Here is a 22,415-nt window from a genome sequence, read left to right as displayed (position 1 = left end):
CTAATAATTTAATGAGGCTAACATTTAATTAGTGCTTTTTACGTGCCAGACAATGTACTAAGCACAGTTAGAGCCTCACAAACACCCTGGGCAGTAGGAGCTAGTATTATGACCCCCCCATTTTACAGATGGGGAAATTGAAGCATACAGAAATAAAATGGCTTGCCAGGGGCCACATAGCTAGTGTCTGAGGCAGAATTTGAACTCAGGCCTTTGTGGCTCCAGGCCCACTGTGCACTGTGGTGCCACCCAAAACACAGTTCACACTTCAAACTCAATGAGCCACCAGGATTGGTCTTCAGGTCTGGATGCTACGTCTGAGGAAGCAGTGGCAGAATTTCTAGGGGGTTTCCAACCATACTGTACAGAGCCAGTCTAAGTCAGTTCTCTAGTACTCAGGATGACAGGGGAACTGTCTGCCTGCCAACATGTGGTTCAGTGGTTCGAATGGCTTTACTTGGCCCCAATGGGCAGGTCTAGTTAGCAGCACTAAGGGGCCAAGGCAGCTCTCTTTAAAGAGGGAGGCCCAAACTATGCTTCTGTTTCCTAGTTACCTTCTTGGCCCTCATCTTTTTTTTTGGGGGGGGGGGAAGGCAGGGCAATTGGGGTTAAGTGACTTGTCCAAGGTCACTGAATTAATAAGCGTGTCAAGTGTCTGAGGCCAAATTTGAACACCAGTCCTCCTGACTCCAGGGTCGGTGCCACCTAGCTGCCCCTCTTGGCCCTCATCTTACACTAGAGAAACTAGACTAGAAATTTTTATGGAATTCAAACTGGTAAATAATGAAGGTAAAAATCAACAAGATGGAAGTTATTGTGAAATTAGAAACAGGCAGAACCTGAGAGCTTTGAGATGACAACAGTAAAAATCAAAGCTGGCATCTTGACTTTTTTCTTTAAGTAACCAACCCTTCTTGGAATATGGAATTCATCAACAGAAGAACAGAGACAGGGACATTTCAAAAGGCGCTTTGCCAAATGTTTAATTTCACTGTTTTAATATTATGAAACCATTCTAAATGTATTGCTCACTACTTGAAAGTGGAAAAAAACATTGAAATTTAACTCCGCAGTTCTTTTATAAGCTGGTGTCATGTTAGCTTTTTAAGTCAGAACAGCTTGAAGACTTCCTTCCTTTGAAAGAAATAATCATTTAATTTTGTTACCCCTGTTAAGAGGCCTTATAGAAAGAGTTGTCAGAATGTTCAACTCAGACTTAACCAAGAGATATGAAGGGCATGAGAAGTAGGCATCCATTTAGCAGATGGGAGATGAATGTGCCACCTCAACAAACCCTACTGCTGTTCAGATATACTGCACGTGTTGTTTATAAAGGGAGATAAAGCAATTCATAAAAAAGGGCAGGACATTCAGTAAACTGACCAAACTTGACATGAGAAAAAAAATCAATCTGTGAAGTAGCAAACTTACAGCAGACTGGTTTAACCCAAAACCACAGGCCTGCAAGAACTTTCCCAACCTCTTAACTGACTTCACTTCTTCAAAGGTAACTTACAATAAATAAAAAAAAAAAAAGCAACCCTCCCAGCCCTACCCCAACCCTGCCCCTTGCAAATGCCCAACAGTGCATTTCACACATGCCCCAAAGATCCAGAGTGTCAAAGCTAAACGGAGATAACTGAGTCCAACCCCAGCATGATCTTGAACAATCATAATAATTTCATGAAATCTAAAGCTTTGTAAATAAAATGTGTGCTCATTATTGCCTTTAGTATTACGTTACAGTGTCTTTTTTTGTTTGAAAAGCATTTATCCCAAGTCAAAAATTCCAATCTCTGGAAGTACATCAAGCCCCTTGGGAAAGCTGAGCCCCAGGATGGGCATGCTAGACTTTAGCTTCGGCGGGCTCATCTTGGTTTCTTCTCTTGACATCCCAGTTGTAAACCCGAGCCATATCTGAGAAAGTTGTTAAAGAAAATGTATTCTGAGAATACTTCCAGTCTGCATGAGTACTGCCATACTCCCTTCCATAGAGAAACCTGATATGCAGATGCACTGTGTTTATTCCCTGGTGACAGCTAATGGACTCTGCAAATATTGGTTTACAAGATATTTTTAAAAAATAACTAGATCATAAGGCTTCAAAACAAAAACATTTAGGATATTTTATACTGTCATATTTCACAATTTGCATTCTAATCTTCACGGTAAAAAAGCCAACCCAACTTGTGCCTAAGAGGGTTATTAGTAAGAAAGAGCTGGACTCAAGAGTCAGAAAGACCCCGTCCAACAGAATGGGTTTCTGACCCTGGGCAAATCCCACAGCTCTCTACAACTTATATGGCAGAGCTGCTGATCTGCGTCACTAGATGAAATCAGTTACAGGTACGGGTACACAACACAACACTAGCCTATAACCTTACAAGCCTGGCTCAAGTCTCATTCTTAAGGAACTGTAAGTAGAATGGCCTTTGTTTTCTTTGAGTGACTCAGTTTATCTCATTGAGCCTTGCTGGGTGCTTGGTGGGGTAGGGCTAACTCCAGGGAGGGCCTATGCTGGATTAAAGTAAGCTTGTCAACCCCTTCACCTTGCTTCCCTTAGTTAAGCAGATCAAAAGAACCTGTGCTTCCCCGGTGTGCCGGCAGAAGCTGTGGGTGGGTCTTACACCCCCACAGAAGCTGCTAGCCAAACTGTTAAAAACAGCTTCCGTTGGAGCCAGAGACAGCTACAGCTGAAGCTGAAGCAGGAGCTGCCGGTAGCAGAGCTGACCTAAGTGTGGATCGAGGAGTGCTGAGCAAGGACTTGAGGCCACTGGGTAATCTTTTTACCATAGAGGGGAAGCATGTGTATGATTTTGCTTTATACCATCATGCTTCTCTGTGGCCTCCTGGTTACTCTTGTGAGGCAGATTTATTGGGCCTGGAGGCTTTTGATCCAAATATCAAAATGGGGATGCTAGTTTGTGGGTCTGTTACTCTGGAGCTTAAATACATGCTTTAATTCTTCTGCCTCCTACCTTGAGAATTCCGAACCTTTCAGACATATATATGATTCTCTTTGAAATTATAAATTCTCCCTTCATAATACAGGAACTCATTCTAATCTGGTTTTTAGACTAACTAAAGCTGGTCATTAGCTGCCACCACATCCCTTCTCCTCTTCCATGCTTTCTCTTTAGTTGCCAATGGGATATCCCACTGAGATGGGCCACCATCACTTGAAATGGCAGCATGTCGAAAATTAAAACCATTTCCTCCTTCAACAATAGACACATCCCTTCTCAATTTCTCCAATACAAAGTTTTCTGGGCTTGGAGGTTTCTTATAGCACTCAGATGAGATTCCCAAGAATCTTCTTCTTTACAATGTCTCTCAAGCTCACACCCCTCCTGTGTTTCCACAGACATCCCCCACCTCTGCCTCTAGGGTCTCACCATCAACTGATCCCATCTAGCACACCAACCTTATCTCACTCCTCCCTAATAAGGTAGGTCTCTTCACTCCAACCAGGAAATTTGAGAGCAGGGAAGGCCTGACTACTCCAGTCTCCAACCATTTTTCTTACTTAAGATGTACCCCAGAGTAGCGCATCTCCAGGGCTACCTCCCAACTTTCTTATTATCTCCATGAGGCATATGTCACCTAAGAGCACACTGCAAACACACAGTGACCTGACCTTTGCATTGAACCTAACATACTTGACACGTGGTTGCCTGGCCTCTGCTTAAAGACCTTCAAGGAAGGAGGGTCCAGCACCTACAGAGGCAGTCCATTTTACTTTCTGGGCAACACACACTGTTTTAAAAGAAAAGCTACGAAGCTCAAATTCACCCAGAGGAGACCAGGATGGCAAGGGGACTAAGGATCTTTAGCTTGGAGACAAGAAAAATTTGGGAACTGAGAGGTACACGTACGTAAAAGCTGTCTTCAAATGCATGAAGGACTGTCATGGGGAAACAGAGTTGGAGTTGTTCTGCTGAGCCCTGAATTCCCAAGTATTAACAGGTAGAAGTTAGGGGCAGCTAGGTGGCACAGTGAGTAGAGCACTGGCCCTGGAGTCAGGAGGACCTGAGTTCAAATCCAGCCTCAGACACCTGACACATGTACTAGCTGTATGACCTTGGGCAAGTCACTTAACCCCCATTGCCCTGCCCTCCCCCAAAAAAAACAAAACCAATTAACAGGTAGAAGTCACCAACAGTTGGACTCTAGGGGTCTCAGAGGAATAATTTTGGAAGAATTTAGGTTTGGGGGAGGGACTTCTCCAATTTTATGAGCACGCTACGCTTTTAATAAATGCTTGTCAAAGTAAACTCCTACCTGGGTCAGGAAAAGGACTCTGACATTTCCCACAAAGATTTTCTTGGCTAAAAGTGTTACCTAAGTTATGGTTGTACCACTGTGAGTTTGCAGAGCTTACATCAAGAAATTCTAAATAAGGGCAAAGAAAGGAAGAAACCTCTATAAAGTAAGCTTTAAGTAAATAAGCCCAATAAGCCACCTCTTCTACCCACTCCACAGCACTCAGAAGAACACTCAACATCATGTATGTTCACTAAATGATAAACCATTTCAGAAAGCCCTTCCCACGCCCTCTAGGCCTTTTTCACCAATTTATGCTTTCACAGCCAACTACCCTGAGAGATCTCCTACCTGTTTGGCATTTCCTACATCTAGGCATTCCAATGAATAGCAGGTAGAGCTCAAATGTATTTCACACCCATACTAACTACTACTAACATGTTTCAGCATCAATTCAGATAGCATTAAGATCTTCTTTATATTAAAGGGAAGCAGCTCATTTAAAAAAAAAATCCCTGAGACAGGACACAAAGCTCTGTGAAAGAAATCGTCTTTCAGATTTCTTTTTTAAATTACAAAGGATACTGACTTCTGTGGTGGTAAACTGATCCCGAAGGAAGTCCAAGTCTTCCTCGAGAGATTCCAAATTGCTGGTAGCAGTGCAGTGGTTCTTCTCCAAGAGAGCCTGAGCTTCATCGATGTCATATTCAAGCATCACATTGGCCTGGCGAGAGGGAGGGATTCTGAACTCAGCCCTGTCAGTGAATTGGTGATCTTAATGTCCCCAGGAGGACAATGTGTGTTTTCTTTCACCTCATTTGGCATTCAAATTCCCTTGGGAAATCTCAGTAGCCTCCCCAACTCCCCCCACAAAAGCACTGGGGGGTACAGGGGTGGGCGGTATTCTACCCTCACACCTTGCCTGGCATCCTGAGCTCTGAGCACTTACTAAATGTGTTTTCATTCATTCATTCTTCTTTTTTTTCTTAAAGTTCTGGGTACAACCTAGAAGCAGCTGGTGGATGGTACAGTGGACAGAGCACTGGGCCTGGAGTCAGGAAGACCTGAGTTCAAGGTCTAGCCTCAGACAAGTCAGTCTGACTGCCTCAGTTTCCCCAACTGCAAAATGGGAATACAAATAGGCCTGACTTCCCAGGGGTATTGTGGAATAAAATGAGAGCATATTTGTAAAGCACTTAGCATAGTGCCTGGTACATAATATGTGCTTAATAAATGCTTACTCCATTTTAGGAAGGAGATCACCAAGTCAGAGTCCAGAGAAGGGTAACCAAGATGGGGGCAGGCCTTGAGATCATGAGGCATGGTTGAAGCCTGGAGGAGAAGACTCAGGGGGCAAATAATAGCAATCTTCACATATTTAAAAGGGATTCGATTTTTTCTCCTTGGCCCCCGAGGACAGAACCAGAAGCAATGGGCAGAAAGAACAAGGAGAGCAATGTAGGCTCAATGTCCAGAGCTGTCCGAAAGTGGAAGGTGGGAGTCTTCAAGCAAAGGCTGGAGGAGTACTTTGAGGTGGGGTTGAACTAGCTGGCCTGGCCTCAGAGCTCTAATTCTGTTCCCTCTACCTGATGCTAGGCCTCAGTATACTCCTCTTTCTTCCAAACTGAGGGAGGCAGGGTATTAGATTATTCAAGGTCCTCCCTTGAGCTTGCAAATGAAGATATTGAGTCTTGGGAGATCTTGAAGAGCCATCTCAGGTCAAAGGAAGGCCTGGGTGGTCTGTAGCAGGTGGCAGTAGGAAGGGAAATGGAATTGGTTTGGCATGTTGCTTTACTCAACCCATGCCGGATTCAGAAACGTTTTTGTCTCTATGTTCCATAGGGTGCTAACCTCTAAGTCTAATGGCATAATAATACTGATAGCTAACATTTCTATAGTGCCTATCAAATGCCAGGCATTGTGCCTCTGAAGCACTTCACAAATGTTATCTCATTTGATCCTCACCACAACCCTGAGATGGAGGCATTATGGATCTCCATTGTTCAGTGACATTGACAGCTAATGTTTCTATAGCCCTTATGTTCCAGGCATCGTGCTAAGTGTTTTACAAATATCATCTCGCTGGATCCTCACAACAGTGCTGAGAAACATAGGTGCTGTCCCCATTTCACAGATGAGGAACCTGAGGCAGACAGGGGCAAGTGACTGGACCAGTGTCACCCAGCCAGGAAAAGTATCTGCAGCTGCATTTGAACTCAGGTCTGCCCACCTCCAGGTCCCAGGCTCTGCACTGTGGCACCTGGGCTTCAGGAAAGCTATTTAACCTATGCCTCCACTGTTACCCACGAAAAGGTGATACTATTGTGTTAGCCAAAAAAAGTGAATTGTAAGCATCAGCTGAGAAAGTTCTCCACCTTCCATGTACTTACCCCCAACCACAGGCAGACTTTATCCGTAGGAGGAACTGAAGCTTTGCAGTAAAGGTTATCGGCCAGTAAGAATCTAGTCTCCAGGGGCTCTGTGGTCTCCTTGGGGAGAAACCAACAGGTTGGTTAGGTATGCCAAAGGTATCTGTCACTCACAGGAGAGAAGCTGCACAAAGAAGATGGTGTCAGAGGGTGGGTGAGATGCCGACTTCAGGACTTCCACCGCAGCTCTCATTGTGAGAGCATTTACTAGGAAGGCACAGCCTGGTGTCTGTCTTGTAAATCGAATCCAAATTCCTTTTAAACTAAGGAGAGGGACTACAGAACAATGCCCACACTTCCCTGCCAAGTAGATACCACAGAGACCCACTATAATAAAACACCCACAAGTTGTTCAGAAAATAAAATTGAAGAATGAAGCCAGTACTAAAACATCTAATTTTTACTTTCTATCTACAAATGTTGAAAGTTTCAGCAATGAGCAAGCAGAACTTTAGGACCTAATGCAAGGAAGCTGAATGGACCTCCTAGGTTAACACTGACACTTGGCGGGATAAGAACCAGTACTGGAAGATGGCTATGAATAGGTGCATCTCATTAACACAAAACAAAGAGTTAGTGGGGATATTATATCAAGGCAGTATGAGGACATGCAGGAAGGGGAGGGGGATCGTGATACAGAACATTTGGGTGGAGATCAACAGAGGATTAAACCGAGGCAATACTGTCATTAAAGACTACTTTGACAGGAAGAATAGATGGGGGGAGTTTGAAAAAAGACATCCCAAGGTTGGTAAATTCATGATCATGGTAGTAATAGCAGGCTTCAATCATTCAGACATCCATAGGAGGTCTCCTTCTCTGCCAAAAGCAGAGCAGCTAGTAACCTCTTAGCTGTATTGTCTAAATGAGAACGCCATCCTTCAAAAGGTAGAACCCAAAAGGGAAAATTTTATTGTGGATCTGATTCTAAGGGGCAGCTAGGTGGTGCTGGACTTGGGAGTACAAATCCCACTTCAGACGCTGACTGGCTCTGTGACCCTGGGCAAGTCATTTAACCTGTCTGCCTCATTTTCCCCATCTGTAAAATGGGGATTATATCACCACCGATCTCACAAGGTTGTATCAAATAATTTATGTGCTTTGCAAACTTTAAGGCTCTATAGAGACGTTAACTTATTAAGAGTGAGGCCCTGGTTGCTGGGGCAGAAACGACCTTTTCATCTTAAAATTTGAGGGGGCAAAGAGGAAAGCTAGACATTGTCTGCCGTGTAACTTAAGATTATTTTGAAAAGCACATTTCAAAGGTTCAGAGGAAGGGCAGTCAAGTGGAGTAAAACCTTCCAAGGAAAGTCAGTCCAAGAAAGATGGAAACTCTCAAGAACAAAATTCAGAAGGTACAAAGAGAACCAGTTCCAATGAGGATTTGTCTGAAGAGAGTGGCAGGGTTGCACAGGGAACAATGCATGGCCTTATTTCAATTTCTACACGTGTCAGAATGAGAAACTGAGGGCAGGTAAGAGAAGACGAAGGATTCTAAGAGCAGGCGTGATACTCAAAGCCTACGCTCCAAAATGAGCACCAAGAGCTACAGTGGGAGAAAAGGGAGTTAAGGGAGAAAAAACAAAAGAGAGAAGACAGAGCCACCCAGGTCTGATTGGGCTTCTGCTCTAGGCCAAGGAAAAGGGCAGACCCAACATAGCTCAGAGGGAGCTCATAGCAAAGAGAAGAGAAAGTCAAGTCACCTGGCCCCAGTGGATGCCCAGGCTCTACGATATAGCACGTGAAAGACACTGGAGAACTGGAGGACTGTAGGAGGGTGGACAGACAAATGGCTTCATTTGCAAAAAAACAGAAGACAACAAAGTCCTTGAAAGTATAAGCCAGTCAGCTTGGCATCAATTCCTAGAAAAATTCTAGAATGGATCATTAAAGAGCTAGTTAATAAAAATGCAGAAAAAGAAGTGGGAATTACAAAGTCAGTATGACTTCCTCAAGGACATGCTAGGCTAAGTTAACTGGCTGTCCTTTTTGGATAGAGTGTTCAAGGGAACGCTATAGAACTTACCTAGATTTAAGTATCTCATAGTATTCTTGTGGAAGATGAGCAGAGATGTGGGTTAAACACTAGTTCAGTTAAGATGAATTTAGAAGAGATGAGCAGTCAGATTCAAAACCTGATGTCACTTTGGGAGGCAGGTCCACTGAAGGTTCTGAGAGCTGTGCTGTTTCACATTCTTCAGAGGTCACGCTCATCAGATCAGCAGGTACCATCAAGCAGGGAAGGAGGCTAACCCACTGGGTGACAGAGTCAGAAGCCACAAAGAGCTCAGTAGGCTGGAACTTTGGGGCAAATCCATGAGATGGAATTCAATAGGGATATATGCCAAGTCTTACACTTGACTAAAAAAATAACCTGACCTCACGAGCGTAAGATAGGAAAGGCATGGTTACTCAGCAGCTTGTCTAAAAGATGCCTAGGGACTTCAGCTCAAATTCCATGAGTCAGCAGTGGGCTAGGACAGCCAAAATGAGTCCTTGGGCTGCAGTGAGAAAGGCAAACTTTCTAAGAACCCAGAGATGAGAGTTCCTATGTACTTTGCCATGGTCTAACCTCATCTGTACTGTGTTCAATTCTGGAAAGGAACATGGATGAACTGGAGAGTCTACAAAGAAAGGCATCCAGGGTGTTGAACGGCTTAGGATCTATCTTACACGAGGAAGAGGTGAAGGAGGTGGGGATGTGTAGACTGCAGAAGAAAAAGCCTGGGGAGAGGAGTGGTGGAAAGAATAGGATAGCCACCTCCAAGCATCTGAACAGATGTCATATGGAAGAGAAAGGGGTTGGATACCTAGTGCCTGGCTTCAGAGGGCAGAACTAGGAAGAATGGGGTAGAAATTTCAAAGAAGTCAAAGTTCCTATAAACAAAAGTTGCCCAAAGTGGCATGACCTGCCTCAGAAGATAGCAGAATTGTCCTCCTTGAGGGTCTTTAAACAGAGGCTGGGTGCCCCACTGACCAACTGTATGGATTGCCATCAGGACTCCCTTTTGGGGCTTTCCAGCCTCTTCATCTACTACTACTCCCCTTCCCCCACTAGAGCATTCAGCAAAGTGACTTTCCCTCTGCTCCTCAAAGGACACCTGTCCTCTTGAACTGCCAGCAATGGCCTCCCTCCTGTCAGAATACCTCTCAGTCACCACCTGAAGACTTTCCTGATTCTGCCCTCTACCTCCTTTGGATTTTTATCTTTATTTTTGTAGCCTAGCACATAGTAGGTGTTCAAGAAGTGCCCGCTGATTCATCAGATACCTGCTGAGCTCCATTTTGACTCCAAAATTCTGTTCTTTTGTGACAAGTTCAACTAAGCTTCTGCTTGACACTTCTAAAGAAACAATGCATGTGTGACACAGAAAGAGAAAGACCCGTAGCACTTGAAACTTCCCAATGATGCCAACAGAGGCAGCACTACGGGTGACAAAAGAGTTTTATGCTGCAAGGTATGTCAATGTTAGTCGGATCATTTATGTCACATGTTTGTACTTTCTTTCAATGAGATGTTATCACGGGAGAGAATGGGCAGCAGAATGAGACACTTGAGAGAGCAGTGCCAAGCCATATTAATGAGGGTCCTTCCTACAATTCCATGACATCCTGTATTTTTAGTGAGCATAAGAAACATAATGCTACTTCAGGGTAACATGTCAATTTTTTCATTTTCAGAAACAATCTTTGGCAAACAAAAATGTCCCCCACTCCCTGTAAAACTGAATCTTACCTTGTTTGGAGGGGGATGAGTTGAGGGAGCTCCATTTGGAGTTTTGAGGGGAAGAGTGTGGAATACTAAGCGGCAGCAAGGCCACCTTTAACTCATGATTAAGGAAGAAGCACTACCTCAGCAAGTATGACTGACCTGTCACAGAGAGGCAAAGGGAGTCAAGCCTCAAGCAGAGGCTAAATTCAATGATGTTCCTAGGTTAACATTCTATGAATCTGGCAAACTGCAGTAGAGGGGTGCTGGCTAAAAGAAAAACAAGCTGTGTAAGAGAGAGCAAAGAGCTATGCCGCCATGCATCTGCTTCGAGGGCCCAGGTGCCCCCAAGGCATCCTGACTTAAATCACTGAAAAGTCCAAAATTCACTTACTTTTTTCTTCTGCATATATTTTAAAATGTGCAATGTCTGTTTGATTTCAGGAATCTGACTTTTTAGCCTGTGAATTTAAAAGAATAACAATTTAGTATCTCCCAAACAAGAAAACCCCCTCTCCCTCCAAACCACGGTTTTGAAGACCCAACGAAACCAAAGTTTACAAACAAACTCTGTAAGCTCAGTCAGCATTTATATGTGCTTTGGTCTCAAACTGTTGTCAAGCAGAAGTAAGCAGCGCATTGAAAGAAGGCCCTTGAAGCAGGTTTGTCCTGCACAGGGGCGACTCACCAGACTCACCTCTTTTTAGTTCTCGTCACACCCCTCCCCCTTTCCCATGAATTTTCTGATTCTCTTTCTCTCTTTTTAAAAGTTAGAATCTGAGATACTTATGTGCAGAGAATTAGGAAGGGAAAAGAAAGAGGGTACTACACAGAGAGCATCAGTTCAAGGGGATAACCATATAGGGGTCTTAAAGTACATCAATTATTGCCCAAAGGCTTTCTCTAGAATTTCAAGCTCAACTAGCACATAGTGCCCACTAAGGTCAATGCCATGACTTCTCTTTGGGTCAAGCGAATCCATGGGGCTGACTGTGGATTTATGAGGGGCCTGTTCACAGCCAGATGGTCCTTGCTAGGGTTCCAGGGGAGAGGCTGTCAAGTGTAATTGTCCATATTCTAGAGCTAAGGATCCATGACATTCCTTAGGCAAGAGTGAGGGATGACAGCTGTACCAATATCCATGAAGCAGGAAAAGAATGAGCCTTCCAACTATAAGGTGCATAAAGGAGGCTATGGAGAAATCTCCCAGGAAGACAAAGCATAGAGGGACTGCAATCCACATTAGTGGAAGAAATGCCTACAGAAGAGAAACAATGGTGCCACCAAAGCAGGTTGTGGGAATTTCCAGTCGTCTGTTTCACTTCTCTTCCAGTCTTGAAGTCATGGATCATAAAATGGTGGCCAATATTCTTTCGTTCATCTTAAGAAATCTGTGGGGGAATATTTTCTGATATTCCTACCTTTAATTTTCAAAAGCACCTTCAGAAATCTCAAAACATACCTTCTTTTCTTCTGAGCAAGGTTAAGTTCCATAAACTTATACTTCTGATACTGCTCATCCAATTTCTTGAGTACAATATCTACAGACTCATTCCCAGGCTGTTTCATAAAAGCATCTACATCTTCCTTTAATGAAGGGGAGAAAAAGTCATGGATTATAAACTTCAAATATTATACTAACAAAGCTCATAAAAAGGGAGAATAGTATATACAAGCTACTATTCTATATCAAGGACAATAAAATGCTATTCACTCAGATTAATTAGGGATAAGGGTAAGTTTTTTTAAAAATCAGGGGTCAGAGAGATGTGATTAAAACTTAACACATATTTCCCTCAATTTGGTGATACTCATATTGATCATCGGGTGGAGAACTATCTCCAATTGAACGTGTTTATAAATGGGGATATTTTTATTACACTGCAATTGAGAACAAGAATCAGCCATTTAAATTCTTTTAATGGAAAACATCAAGCTTTTATTTTGAACAGGGTTTTCTTCAACAAAAATGTGGTTACCGTAATAGAAATAGCCCAAGGGTTTTTTAAAGCATAAAGCATTTTAGCTTTAAGTTTAACAAAACAAAGACTGCTGTTAGGCATTTCTATCAATTACTTAGGTGATATGAGAGCAGAGATGGTACTTATGATGCTTACCAGATTTACAGATGCCATCAAGCTGGAAGGGAGGGCTGAGTTTGGAACCAAAAAGACCCTAACCAGTTAATAAGGGCAAGTGTATAAAACCTACTATTTAGGAAGGCTATACAGGCAAGTGAAGTATAAAAATCCTTCTACTTGGGAAGGCTATGAAGGCAAGTGTATAAAAGCCTTTCCTTTGGGAAGGTTTCATAAACTGAATTTGGGGCAGGCAGAGCTGGATAGTAATTTCCTAGGGGGAAAAAAAGGCCTGGGCTTTTAGTGGCCTTCCTTTAGAGTCAATTGTTTGATCAGCAGCCAAGAAAGCTAACACTAGATGTTAGTCCCACTGAAAGGAGGAGTATCAAGGCCTTGGGAGGCGATCGTAGCTTTGTATTTTGTCCCATCCAGACTGATGTGTTCAGTTCTGGGCACCATATTTTAAGGACATTAAAATGATGAGCATCCAAGGCCTGAGATCATGCCATGAGTGACTCAGCTGCTGCAGCAGCTACGACTTACTAGGCAGTTAGGTGGCACAGTGCCTAACAGTGTTTGGAGCCTGGAGTTAGGAAGACCTGAATTCAAATCCAGCCTCAGACACTTTCTAGCAGTATCACCCCCGTATGCCTTGGTTTCCTCATCTGTAAAATGGGAATAATAATAATAGCAGCACTACAATCAAAGGATTGTAGTGAGGATCAAATGACATATTTGTAAAGCTCTCTGCAAACCTTAAAGCACTCTAGAAATCCTAGCAATGATTCTTGTTATTATTACTATTGTCATCATTACTATGAGTGTGACCTTGGTGGAGTCACTTCCTGTCTTTGGGCCCCACCTGTAAGACGAGGAGGCTGGACCAGATCATCTCTACAGGCTCCAAATCCCTGCCATGTGTCCTTTTAAGGCTGGTGGACAGAATGGCTATTGCTACCTCAAAATAACTCAGCTGACCAGCAGAGTGTGCTCCTTTGGAGATCTCATCAGCCTGGTGGGATAGTATAAGCTATGTTTCCAAGTCCTTTGTTTCCTTTGGGTGGTTTCACAAGTATTTAAAGAGGAAGGTTAGACTTGTCCTGCCCTCAGAGTGACCAGTCAAAGCTTCAAAGAGGCCTACTTAGCTTTTAGAGAAGAAACAAATTTAGGAAGTAGTAGGTTCCTCATTCAATGGAATTCTTAAAATAAAAGCAGGATGATCATTTGCTAGGTGTATTATTGGGAGGACTGTTGTTCCTTTCTATAGTAAGGAGTGGACTAAGCAGACTCTAAGCTGATTCTGTGTGAAAGACGATCCTTGTCAGGTCAACATGAGGAATTGAAATGAAGTTTTACAGCTCTGGCTCTATTGATTTACATACTAACTCAGAAAAAAATAAAAGGTGAGCATGCCCACCTTGTCAATTCTCAGACTGGAAGAAGTAACCTCAGTACTGAATACTGAAAATAACACAATGAATTTAAAATCATTCACGGCCTGTTTTAACTTATTTCTAAAAACATTTCCAAAAGGCTTCCTGACTTATACGAGTCTAAAATCTTAGGTAATCTGCTTCCAATGTACTAGGAAGTTACATTCCAAAAGCATTTTATCTTATAATATAAAGGAAGCTTTTGTACATTTGTAGTAACAAAGCAGGAAGAAACAAGAAATGTTCCCAAACAAGTAATAAGACTGAATAAGAAAGCATTTCTGTACCTGGAATGCTGGCACTTCAGAAATAGCTCATTAGAATCTAATGAGGAAGCAGAGGTAGGGAAATGCCCATTTTAAAAGGAAATTCAGAGTGCTATTTTCAAGGCTCATAGCTTGAGATCCTCCTTGAGCTACCAAGCTATTAAATGCTAGCTATTAGTTCTCTGCATGATAAACCGCGCTTCCAATCTTGTGGCTTGTCTTTTCCTTGATATAAGAGTATCATTAGCACTACTCAAGCTCATCAGCCAAGATTATGGTACTTTTTTGGTTAACAAATGGAAGAAACTCAGAAGTAGAATGGGCCCTGAGGAGGCATGGTGGGAATGGCCAGGAGAGGCAAAAAGACAGGGAACTGATTTTCCCCAAGATAATGGTCAAGAATTTCAAAAGAGAAAAAAGTCCTCACCAATAATCTCTACCAAATCCAGTGGCCCTCTCCAGACCCTCCTCCTTTCTTTAGCCATCTTACACAGCTGAACATACCCCTCCAGTAAACTGGCTCTACCCACAGACTACATTCTTTAATCTCCACTTTCCAGACTCTCTTTCCATCCCTCAAAACTCTAAAGGTTCTTCCTTAGGTCCTCTTCTATCACAACTACATAGAGGATTGACCAAATCTACATTTCATAGCCCTGATTTCCCTCCAGAGTTCTAGCCCCACATCTCTATCTGCCCATAGGACATTTCTACTCCAAAGTCTTTAGCTCAACATCAACACATCTGAAAGAGTCATTTCCCCCCCCCCCCCCCCATCTATTCTAGCCTCTCTGTTCCCACACACTAGCAATAACTCTAAATAGATTAAGCAAGTGTTCAACAGGATAAAAACGATTTAGTAATTTCTTTAGAGCACATGTTCCACTACAGACCTCCCCTGAGGGCCTCATCAAGCTGGGTTCTTCTGGAAGGCCAGAGACTGCCCCACAGGCTAAGTCTCAGAGTGGATGCAATCTGCAGAGGCAGAATGGGTACACTCTGCAGGTCAGTAAACACAATCTGTGAGATTTTAGGTCTCAGGAGAACCAAAAGCACTTTAGCTCCTCCAGTAGTAGCAATAGCACTTGCATGCAACTAGGTGCTTGGGGCCAAACACTTCCAAAGGAAATCTTAGGCAGTTTTTTCCTTTGAAAAGAACATGTAAATTTTAACTCTACCCCTTCCTAACCAGTCACACAAATTCAAAACCAAAGTTGCATAGTGTATCCAACTCTCAATTACCTGGGATTATGGAACATATGGGTAATAGACACACCTGAAATTGACTCATCAAAAGATAAATTTCATACTTCTCAAAAAAGTCATTCACTGGGGATATGCATTTATCCCCAGTGAAATGGCTGGGAGGCCAATAATTTAAAAGGTATCTAGGCATGGTGGATAAGGCTTGGAAACAGGAAGACTGGGGTTCAAATAAAGATACTTTCATAGCTTCAAGTTAGGGCACGGGACACCCCTGTGCCTCAATTCCCTCATCTATAAAATGAGTCAGCTGGCCTCTAAGGCCCCTTCTGGATCCCAGGATCTAGAAGCTGCATAATCAACTCTCCCATCATGGAGAGAGCCAGCTATCTGCATAGCTTAGAGAGCTAAGAGTTTTCAGAAAGTTTAATTGAATGGTTAAGGAGGGAAGAAGACTGAATGTCAGAATCGGACAGTTAGAGACTAGGCAGCCCCCTCCACCTGCCCAGAGAGGTAATTTCTGATAAGGAGCACTGTCTCGTCCTCAGTGAGTGGTTCAGACCCTTCTGTGTGTCAGACCCCTTTGGCAGGCAATCTGGTGAAACCTAGAGATGCCTTTCAGAAAACAGTGGGTTTAAATGCAAAAATTAAAATACATAGGATTACAAAGGAAACCAATTATATTTGTAATAGTTCTCAAAATAGTTTTTAAAAATCATTCACAGACCTGAGGCCAATAGCCCTCTCAATTAGACTAGTAATTACTTAGATTGATTTTTTGATCATGGTAAGCTCAGAAGGGTTAGTCACTAGTAATATACTAAGACAGGAAACAAGACCAATAAGCCTATACAACAGTCCACAGGGCAACACTGAGACTTCCAAATAATTTTTTGGTTCAACCATTCTAGGAAAGTAATTTGGAACTATGCCCAGAGGTCAAAGAGGGAAAGGACCCAAATATATTTGCACAAAGACATTTTAAAAACTTTTTGTATCAAAAGACTGAAAACAAATTGGGTGCCTATCAATTAAGGAATAGCTGAATAAAATGTGATATAAAAATGCAATAGTATATAAAGAATTCCTGAGAAACTAGTGAAGACTTGTGTGCACTGATGCAGAATGAAATGAGCAGAACTAGGAGGCCAATTTATATGACAACCACAATAATGGAAAGGAAAACAAGCTTCCCACACCCACAACACGGAGAATACTGTGCATTAACAGATAGAACACCAGATCTTTTCCAGTATCGTTAATTTTACAGAGCCTTTTTTCCTTTCTCCCTCTTCTAAAAAATTAACTATTGAGAGGGAAGGCTCTCTTGGAGGGGCAGGGAGGTGGGAAGTGAGGTGATGAGCTATCAAGAGCTATCAAAAGAGCTATCAAAAAAAAAAATGTATTTTCGAATTATAAGATTGTGATCAACAGGGTGCTAAAGCTTGCTGCCCACATCTTGGCAGAGAGTGCAAAAGGAAAAACATTTTCAGATGCAGCCAATGCACAGATTCTGAGACAGGTGGAGATAAGGGAGGGTGGATTTAGTGGGTAGTAATAGAGATTCCCTCAAAAGAGAAAGCATTAAAAAATACACAGAACAAAAACAAGTTTAGGAGGGGACAGAGACAGGACAATATAGTTAATTCTATGCTCCGTTTACTACACATTTTGAAACCAACCCTGTATTAACAGAAGATCAGTTTCATGCACAATCCTTTTTATTCTTTTTTGTATATTGTTTTTGCTTTGTATTACTATTTTTCGTATACTGTTTATCCTTGTTGATGATTAATGATTCACAATAAAGAAAAACGTATTCAAAAAGTGAGCACCAATTTTCCAACTTCCCTTACCTGCACCTGCGCAGCAGCCAAGCTGTCTTGTGCCAGGTTGGCTCCAATCTTCCTTCAGTCATCTGAGGTTAGGCCTCTTTTTCTGACTTTCTCAAGCTGCCAATATACTGGAAGTTACCTTCATTTTCTGATCAGTCAATAAGCATTTATTCACCACCTACTGAGATAGCATGCTGTGGTGAGAGTTGGTGTCGAAGTTCAACCTCTAGCACTTACTAGTTGTGTGGTTTCAGGTAAATAATTTCATCTCTCTAGGCTTCAATCAATCAACCAATAAGCATTTATTAAGCACCTACTATATGTCAGCCACTGTGCTAGGTGCCAGAGATAAAAATACAAAAGTGAGACAGGCCCTGCCCTCAAAGGGCTTACATTCTGGGGAGAGGAGAGTACATACAAAATATATACAGAGTAAATTGGGGCAGGAGGGTCCTGGAGCCTGGAGAGATCGGGAAAAGCTTCATGCAGAAAGTGGCGCTTGAGTTCAGTTCTGAAGGAAAGAAAGGACTCTTAAGAGGCAGAGGGGAGAAAGGAGTACATTGTAGGCAGGGGGAACAGCCAAAGGCATTTACTTGGGTGAGAGATGGACCTTCTTTGTGATGAACAGCAGAAAGGCCATGTGGCCAGCCTGAAGAGCAGAAGATGGAGAATCATGTACAGCGAGGGCAGAAAGTGAGGTTGGGGCTAAACCTAGACTGAGCCTAAGGTCTAGAGGAACTCATCAGATTGCACTGACCAGAAGACTGACATGATCAACTCTTAACTTTAGGAAATGAACTTCAGTAGCTGTGATTGTGTGGAAGAGGGATGAGAGAGTTGGGAGGTGAGGCCAGAGATCAATTAGTAAACTATTGCCAACAGACCAGGTGAGAGGTGATGAGAGTATAGATTTGGGGGTGGTGGCTGGGGGAGTTCAGAGAAAGGAAGAGATTTGAGAAATGTGGGGGTACAAGGGCCAAAACGTACACATATATGGTTTGGGAAGAGTGTGGAATCCAGCATAATTGCAGAGATTGGGAAATTGGGAGCCTTCAACAGAAACTGGGAAGTTCAGAAAAGGTTTTGGGGAAAAGCTAATGAGTTCTATTTTGGACATACTGAATCTAAAATACCTACAGAAATCATTAAAGGACAATTGGAGATGAGTGAGTAGCTCAGGAGATAGCCTAAGGCTCCATCTAGAAGTCATCTGAATAGAGATGCTAATTAAACCCATGGAAGCTGACAAGGTCACTAAATTTTCTCATTTAGGAAATGAAGAAATTGGAATAGATGATCCCTAAAAGGTAAAATTTCAGGAAATATAAAGCCATGAGGAAAAAAAAGATTTTTGTTTTGATTACATTAAGTTTCTTTTATACATCTAAGGGTAGTTGAGGAACAGAAAAACATGTCTAATTTGGTGGGCATCATATTTGGAAATCCTGGAAAAGTACATTTTTGGGGGGAGGGTGCGTGTGTGTGTGTGTGTGTGTGTGTACATACAGGGGTAGCAATCCCTAAGTAGAAAAAAATATTTGCACAGCCCTTTTTAGAGGGCCCCTTACTATTTCTAGCCAAACATATTTATAGGCACTATGGGAGACAGAAGAGAATACTGAAGAAATAAAATGCTTATGGATCTTACACAGGTACAAAGTACTGCAGTGGGATGGAGGTGGGACACAATAAAGGAATGAGTAAGGTTAGAATAAGAAACAAACAGTAACCTGTAGATTAGAATTTTGAAGGAGGGGGATTGTGATGATCAAGAGGGTCAAGGCCAAGACCTTAAATTCCAAGTGGAGACAAAAGCTGGAACAAATAAACCATGTATGAATAGCAGCTTACTCTACACTAGACAGGAAAAAAATGATGTTTAGCGTAAGGAAGGTGGTTAGAACTGCAGTCAAATCACTGAAAAGGTGTGTCCTGGTAGTCAAACAGCTCTTAAAAATACTAATAGTCCCAGCTCATACTTTAATGGTATCAGTTTACATAGTTTTTCTTGATACTCCCAACAAAGTCATTTACAACCTGAGAGGGCACAGAGAAGTCACAGTGAGAGAAGTAGAACCCAGTGTTCCGAGCATTCACCTCACAAATCACAGCTTGGGGGGGGGGCAAGGGGGAGGGGAGGGGATGGCAGCAGAGGAAGAGGACTGAAATATCCTCAGCAGTATATTTCCCATTCATTTTTATAGACAAAACTCTACAGGCTTTCCTTCCTGGATCAATGAGAAGAGGGCTGATAGCTTTCACAAGTAGACTTGGGACTTTGTTTTAGCAATGAGTGATGAATAATCCTATACTGGATAGGCTTAGAATATTATTAGTGATGATGCCTTCTTCCCTTCAGAACTGCCCAGAGCTAGTGTGGAAATTATCAATCTAAAAGATTTCTGGTCTAATTCACAAGGGTCTTAACCTGAGAGATTCAAAAACAAAACCAACACCACTTTCCTCCCCAGTATCTTGATAACTGTAATTCAATATCGTTAATTTCCTTTGTAATCCCGTGTATTTTATTTTATGCATTTAAAACCTTACGGGGGAGGGGGAATAGGCTTCACCAGACCCCGCCAAAAGGAATGGTATAAAAATCCCTACTTTAGTCCCCAGAGTGTTGACAGCTGTCAAAAACATACTGCTCACAAGATGACTTTTTAGACCTGTCTGTAATCAACCAAAGAAATTGTGTGGGGCGCGGGGGGCGCCCTCAGTCTTCTCCTTTGTAGATTGAATTAGATGACCTCTGAGGAGACACACTGAGCTGGGCAAACCAGAAGGTTCAGCTCCACCTAGGCAGATTTCTATTTGGGAAAGAGGTGGGGGGGGGGGGTGCTGAGGCTCAGGAGGAGGGGGAGAGAAAACAGGGAGGGGAGAAGGGCAGAGGAAACGCAGCTGCGAGGAGGGCAGCTGAGTGGGGGTGAGAGTGGGCGTATATAGGGGAGAGTTGGGGAAGAGGAGTGTTTAATAAATGTTTACTGAATTGAGAAGGATGAGGGGAAGGAAGGGGGATAGAGAAGGGGAGGACAAGGGAAGAGAAGGGTGGGGACAGAGGAGGAGGGAGAGAAAGAGAGGGGGAAGGGAGAAGGCGGAAGGGGGAGGGGCAGGAGGAAGGAGTAAGAGCGGGGGGGGGGGGAGGAGTAAGGGGAGAACGGAGGAGACCTATTCCTCCTCCTCTGCCCCTCCTTTCCTTCCCTCCCCTCCCCCACCTTCCCCAGCGCCAACGCGACTCCCATAGCTCCGAAGCCCCGGAGCACGACCTGCCCGCCCACAGTGGATCAGCGGCCTGCGGCACTCCTTACCACAAACACCGCCTCGGGGATGCCCAGGTGCCCGCGGCGCCCTTTTCCCCCCGCCGAACCGCCGGTAATCAAGAACTCCTTCGCAGCTGCCATCTTGGAAGGAAACCGAGGAGCCTCGCTTCCTTCCGGTGCCAGCGGAAGTTCAACCGCCTCTTCCGGGAGACCCGTGCGACCTGCTCCAATCAGAGCTGGCCATTGGATCACGCCAATAACTGAGGCTGTTCCCATTGGCCCGGCTCCTAGATGGTGGCTACTGATTGGCTAAGTGGCAGGAAGTGGCGGGACACAGCGCGAAGACCTGAAAGTGAAAGGAACGGAAAGACAAAAACCGCCAGTGACGTAGCTGGGGAGGCGGTCCTGGGGTCGTGAGTTCCGGGCCAATCCAGATTCTCTGAATCCTCAAAATGGCTCCGAGCAATAAAGCCAAGAAACATTTTCCACATGCTTCCTAGGCACTCTGCGAGGCCCTGTAGATGGCAAACGGTTCTCAGGGCCCGGAAAGCCCGAGTTAGAGAACCACCTCTGACACATGACACTGCTCTGCGGGAAAATCTTAAACTGAGCCCGTGCTGACCTGCTAGTAGGGGTTTCCTCATCCCTCTGTATTCCAATGAATCCAGGACAATTCCCACCCCCATGTTCCAAGATGAAAGAGGTGAGGAAGGGGCAGATTGGGCCCATTCTTGCGTGGCAGGTGGACATCCTGCCACCCTTAGCGTTGGGGTCCCCAACCACGATCCGTGGGCCCATTCCTGCCCCCAGGCCAGCTGTGCCCCACCTCCCATGCCAGACTCCTCATTTCACCGTGACAGTCAGCTGAGCCCCTTCTTGGACAGACAGTCCCTGCCTTGGCACGCTCTCACTCATTTGGGGGCACATCTACATTCAAACAGAAGAGATGCGAATGAAGCGGGTTAAAAAGTTTCCTAGAATAAATGAATTTAATAACAATTTATTTTACTTAGATGAAAAGCTATAGCCCATCTGGGTAGCATCAAATAATTCATTGCTCACGGGTTTGTGCTTGCAAAGCATTTTACACATGTCAATTGAATCCCACAAGACCATGCGGGGTTGGGTGGGTACGAGTATCGTTATTCCTAATTTTACAGATGAAGAAACTGAGGCTAAGGGTGAGGGGGCTAAGAGATTTGTCTTAGGTAAAACAGCAAGCATTTATCAAACCCCCTATGTATCAAGGGGTTAGCTAGGTGGCACTGCAGTGGATAGAGCACTGGGCCTAGAGTCAGGAAGACGTGAGTTCACATCGGGTCTCAGACACTTACTAGCTGTGTGACCCTGGACAAGTCACTTCACCCTGTTTGCTTCAGTTCCCTCACATGTAAAATGAGCTGGAAAAGGAAATGGTAAACCACTCCAGTGTCTTTGCCAAGAAAACCCCAAATGGGGTCATGGAGAGCCAAACATGACTGAAAACAAGTCAACAACTATGCATCAGGCACAAACTCAAGGAGCTTGCATTCTGCTTGGAGAAAACAACAGGAACACAAAAATGTAATTGGGAGTGGGGCATTTGAGTTGAATTTGGAAAGAAGCTAGTGATACCTTGAGACAGAGGTGGAAAAGGAGCACATTTAGGAAAGAGGAAAAGCTTGTACAAATGCAAAGGTGACTGAGGGGATGGAAGTCACCTGGGAGGTCAGTCTGCATGGATCAGTATGAGGAGGGTGATGATTTCCGATAAAACTGAAGATAGGTTGAACCCATAACAGGACTTAAAACTGCAAGCTAAGCATTTGTATAACATTTTAGAAAAAATATGGAGCCAGTGAAGGTCTGATCAAATACTTGGCCTCATTCAGCTTTAGTTTTTACAAGTTAGTGTTTAGAAATTGCAAATTCACATGGCTATAAAAATAATTTTTAA

General features: G+C 43.5%; 1 protein-coding gene across 2 annotated transcripts; it reads right to left on the bottom strand.

The window, feature by feature from the left end:
• Window positions 1–955: 955 nt before the first annotated feature.
• VBP1 (VHL binding protein 1) lies at window positions 956–20,657 on the bottom strand. 2 transcript variants are annotated; one of them, XM_036740548.1, is made up of 7 exons: window positions 20,528–20,639; window positions 13,897–13,940; window positions 11,864–11,988; window positions 10,796–10,862; window positions 6,654–6,752; window positions 4,849–4,987; window positions 956–1,917 (listed from the first exon to the last, which is right to left on the bottom strand). In XM_036740548.1, the coding sequence occupies exons 3-7, from the start codon at window positions 11,968–11,970 to the stop codon at window positions 1,847–1,849; spliced, it is 483 nt and encodes a 160-aa protein (XP_036596443.1). In that variant the 5' UTR covers window positions 11,971–11,988; window positions 13,897–13,940; window positions 20,528–20,639; the 3' UTR covers window positions 956–1,846. The 2 variants fall into 2 exon arrangements, with proteins under 2 accessions (XP_036596443.1, XP_036596441.1); XM_036740546.1 differs by lacking the exon at window positions 13,897–13,940 and having other exon boundaries at window positions 20,528–20,657.
• Between the last annotated feature and the right edge of the window lie 1,758 nt (window positions 20,658–22,415).

Source organism: Trichosurus vulpecula (assembly GCF_011100635.1).
Source record: "Trichosurus vulpecula isolate mTriVul1 chromosome X unlocalized genomic scaffold, mTriVul1.pri SUPER_X_unloc_2, whole genome shotgun sequence".
Taxonomy (NCBI): Eukaryota; Metazoa; Chordata; class Mammalia; order Diprotodontia; family Phalangeridae; genus Trichosurus; species Trichosurus vulpecula.
This window is presented reverse-complemented; position numbering and strand designations above follow the sequence as displayed.

Bases quoted from the DNA above. Each gene is read 5' to 3' on its own strand.
- VBP1 (XM_036740546.1), bottom strand. From the start codon at position 20,620: ATGGCAGCTGCGAAGGAGTTCTTGATTACCGGCGGTTCGGCGGGGGGA. The intron at 10,863-11,863 runs GTATGTTTTGAG...TTAAATTCACAG, and splicing joins CTTGCTCAGAAGAAAAGAAG to GCTAAAAAGTCAGATTCCTG. The intron at 1,918-4,848 runs GTATCCTTTGTA...CAACTTTCTCAG, and splicing joins GTTTACCACCACAGAAGTCA to ATATGGCTCGGGTTTACAAC.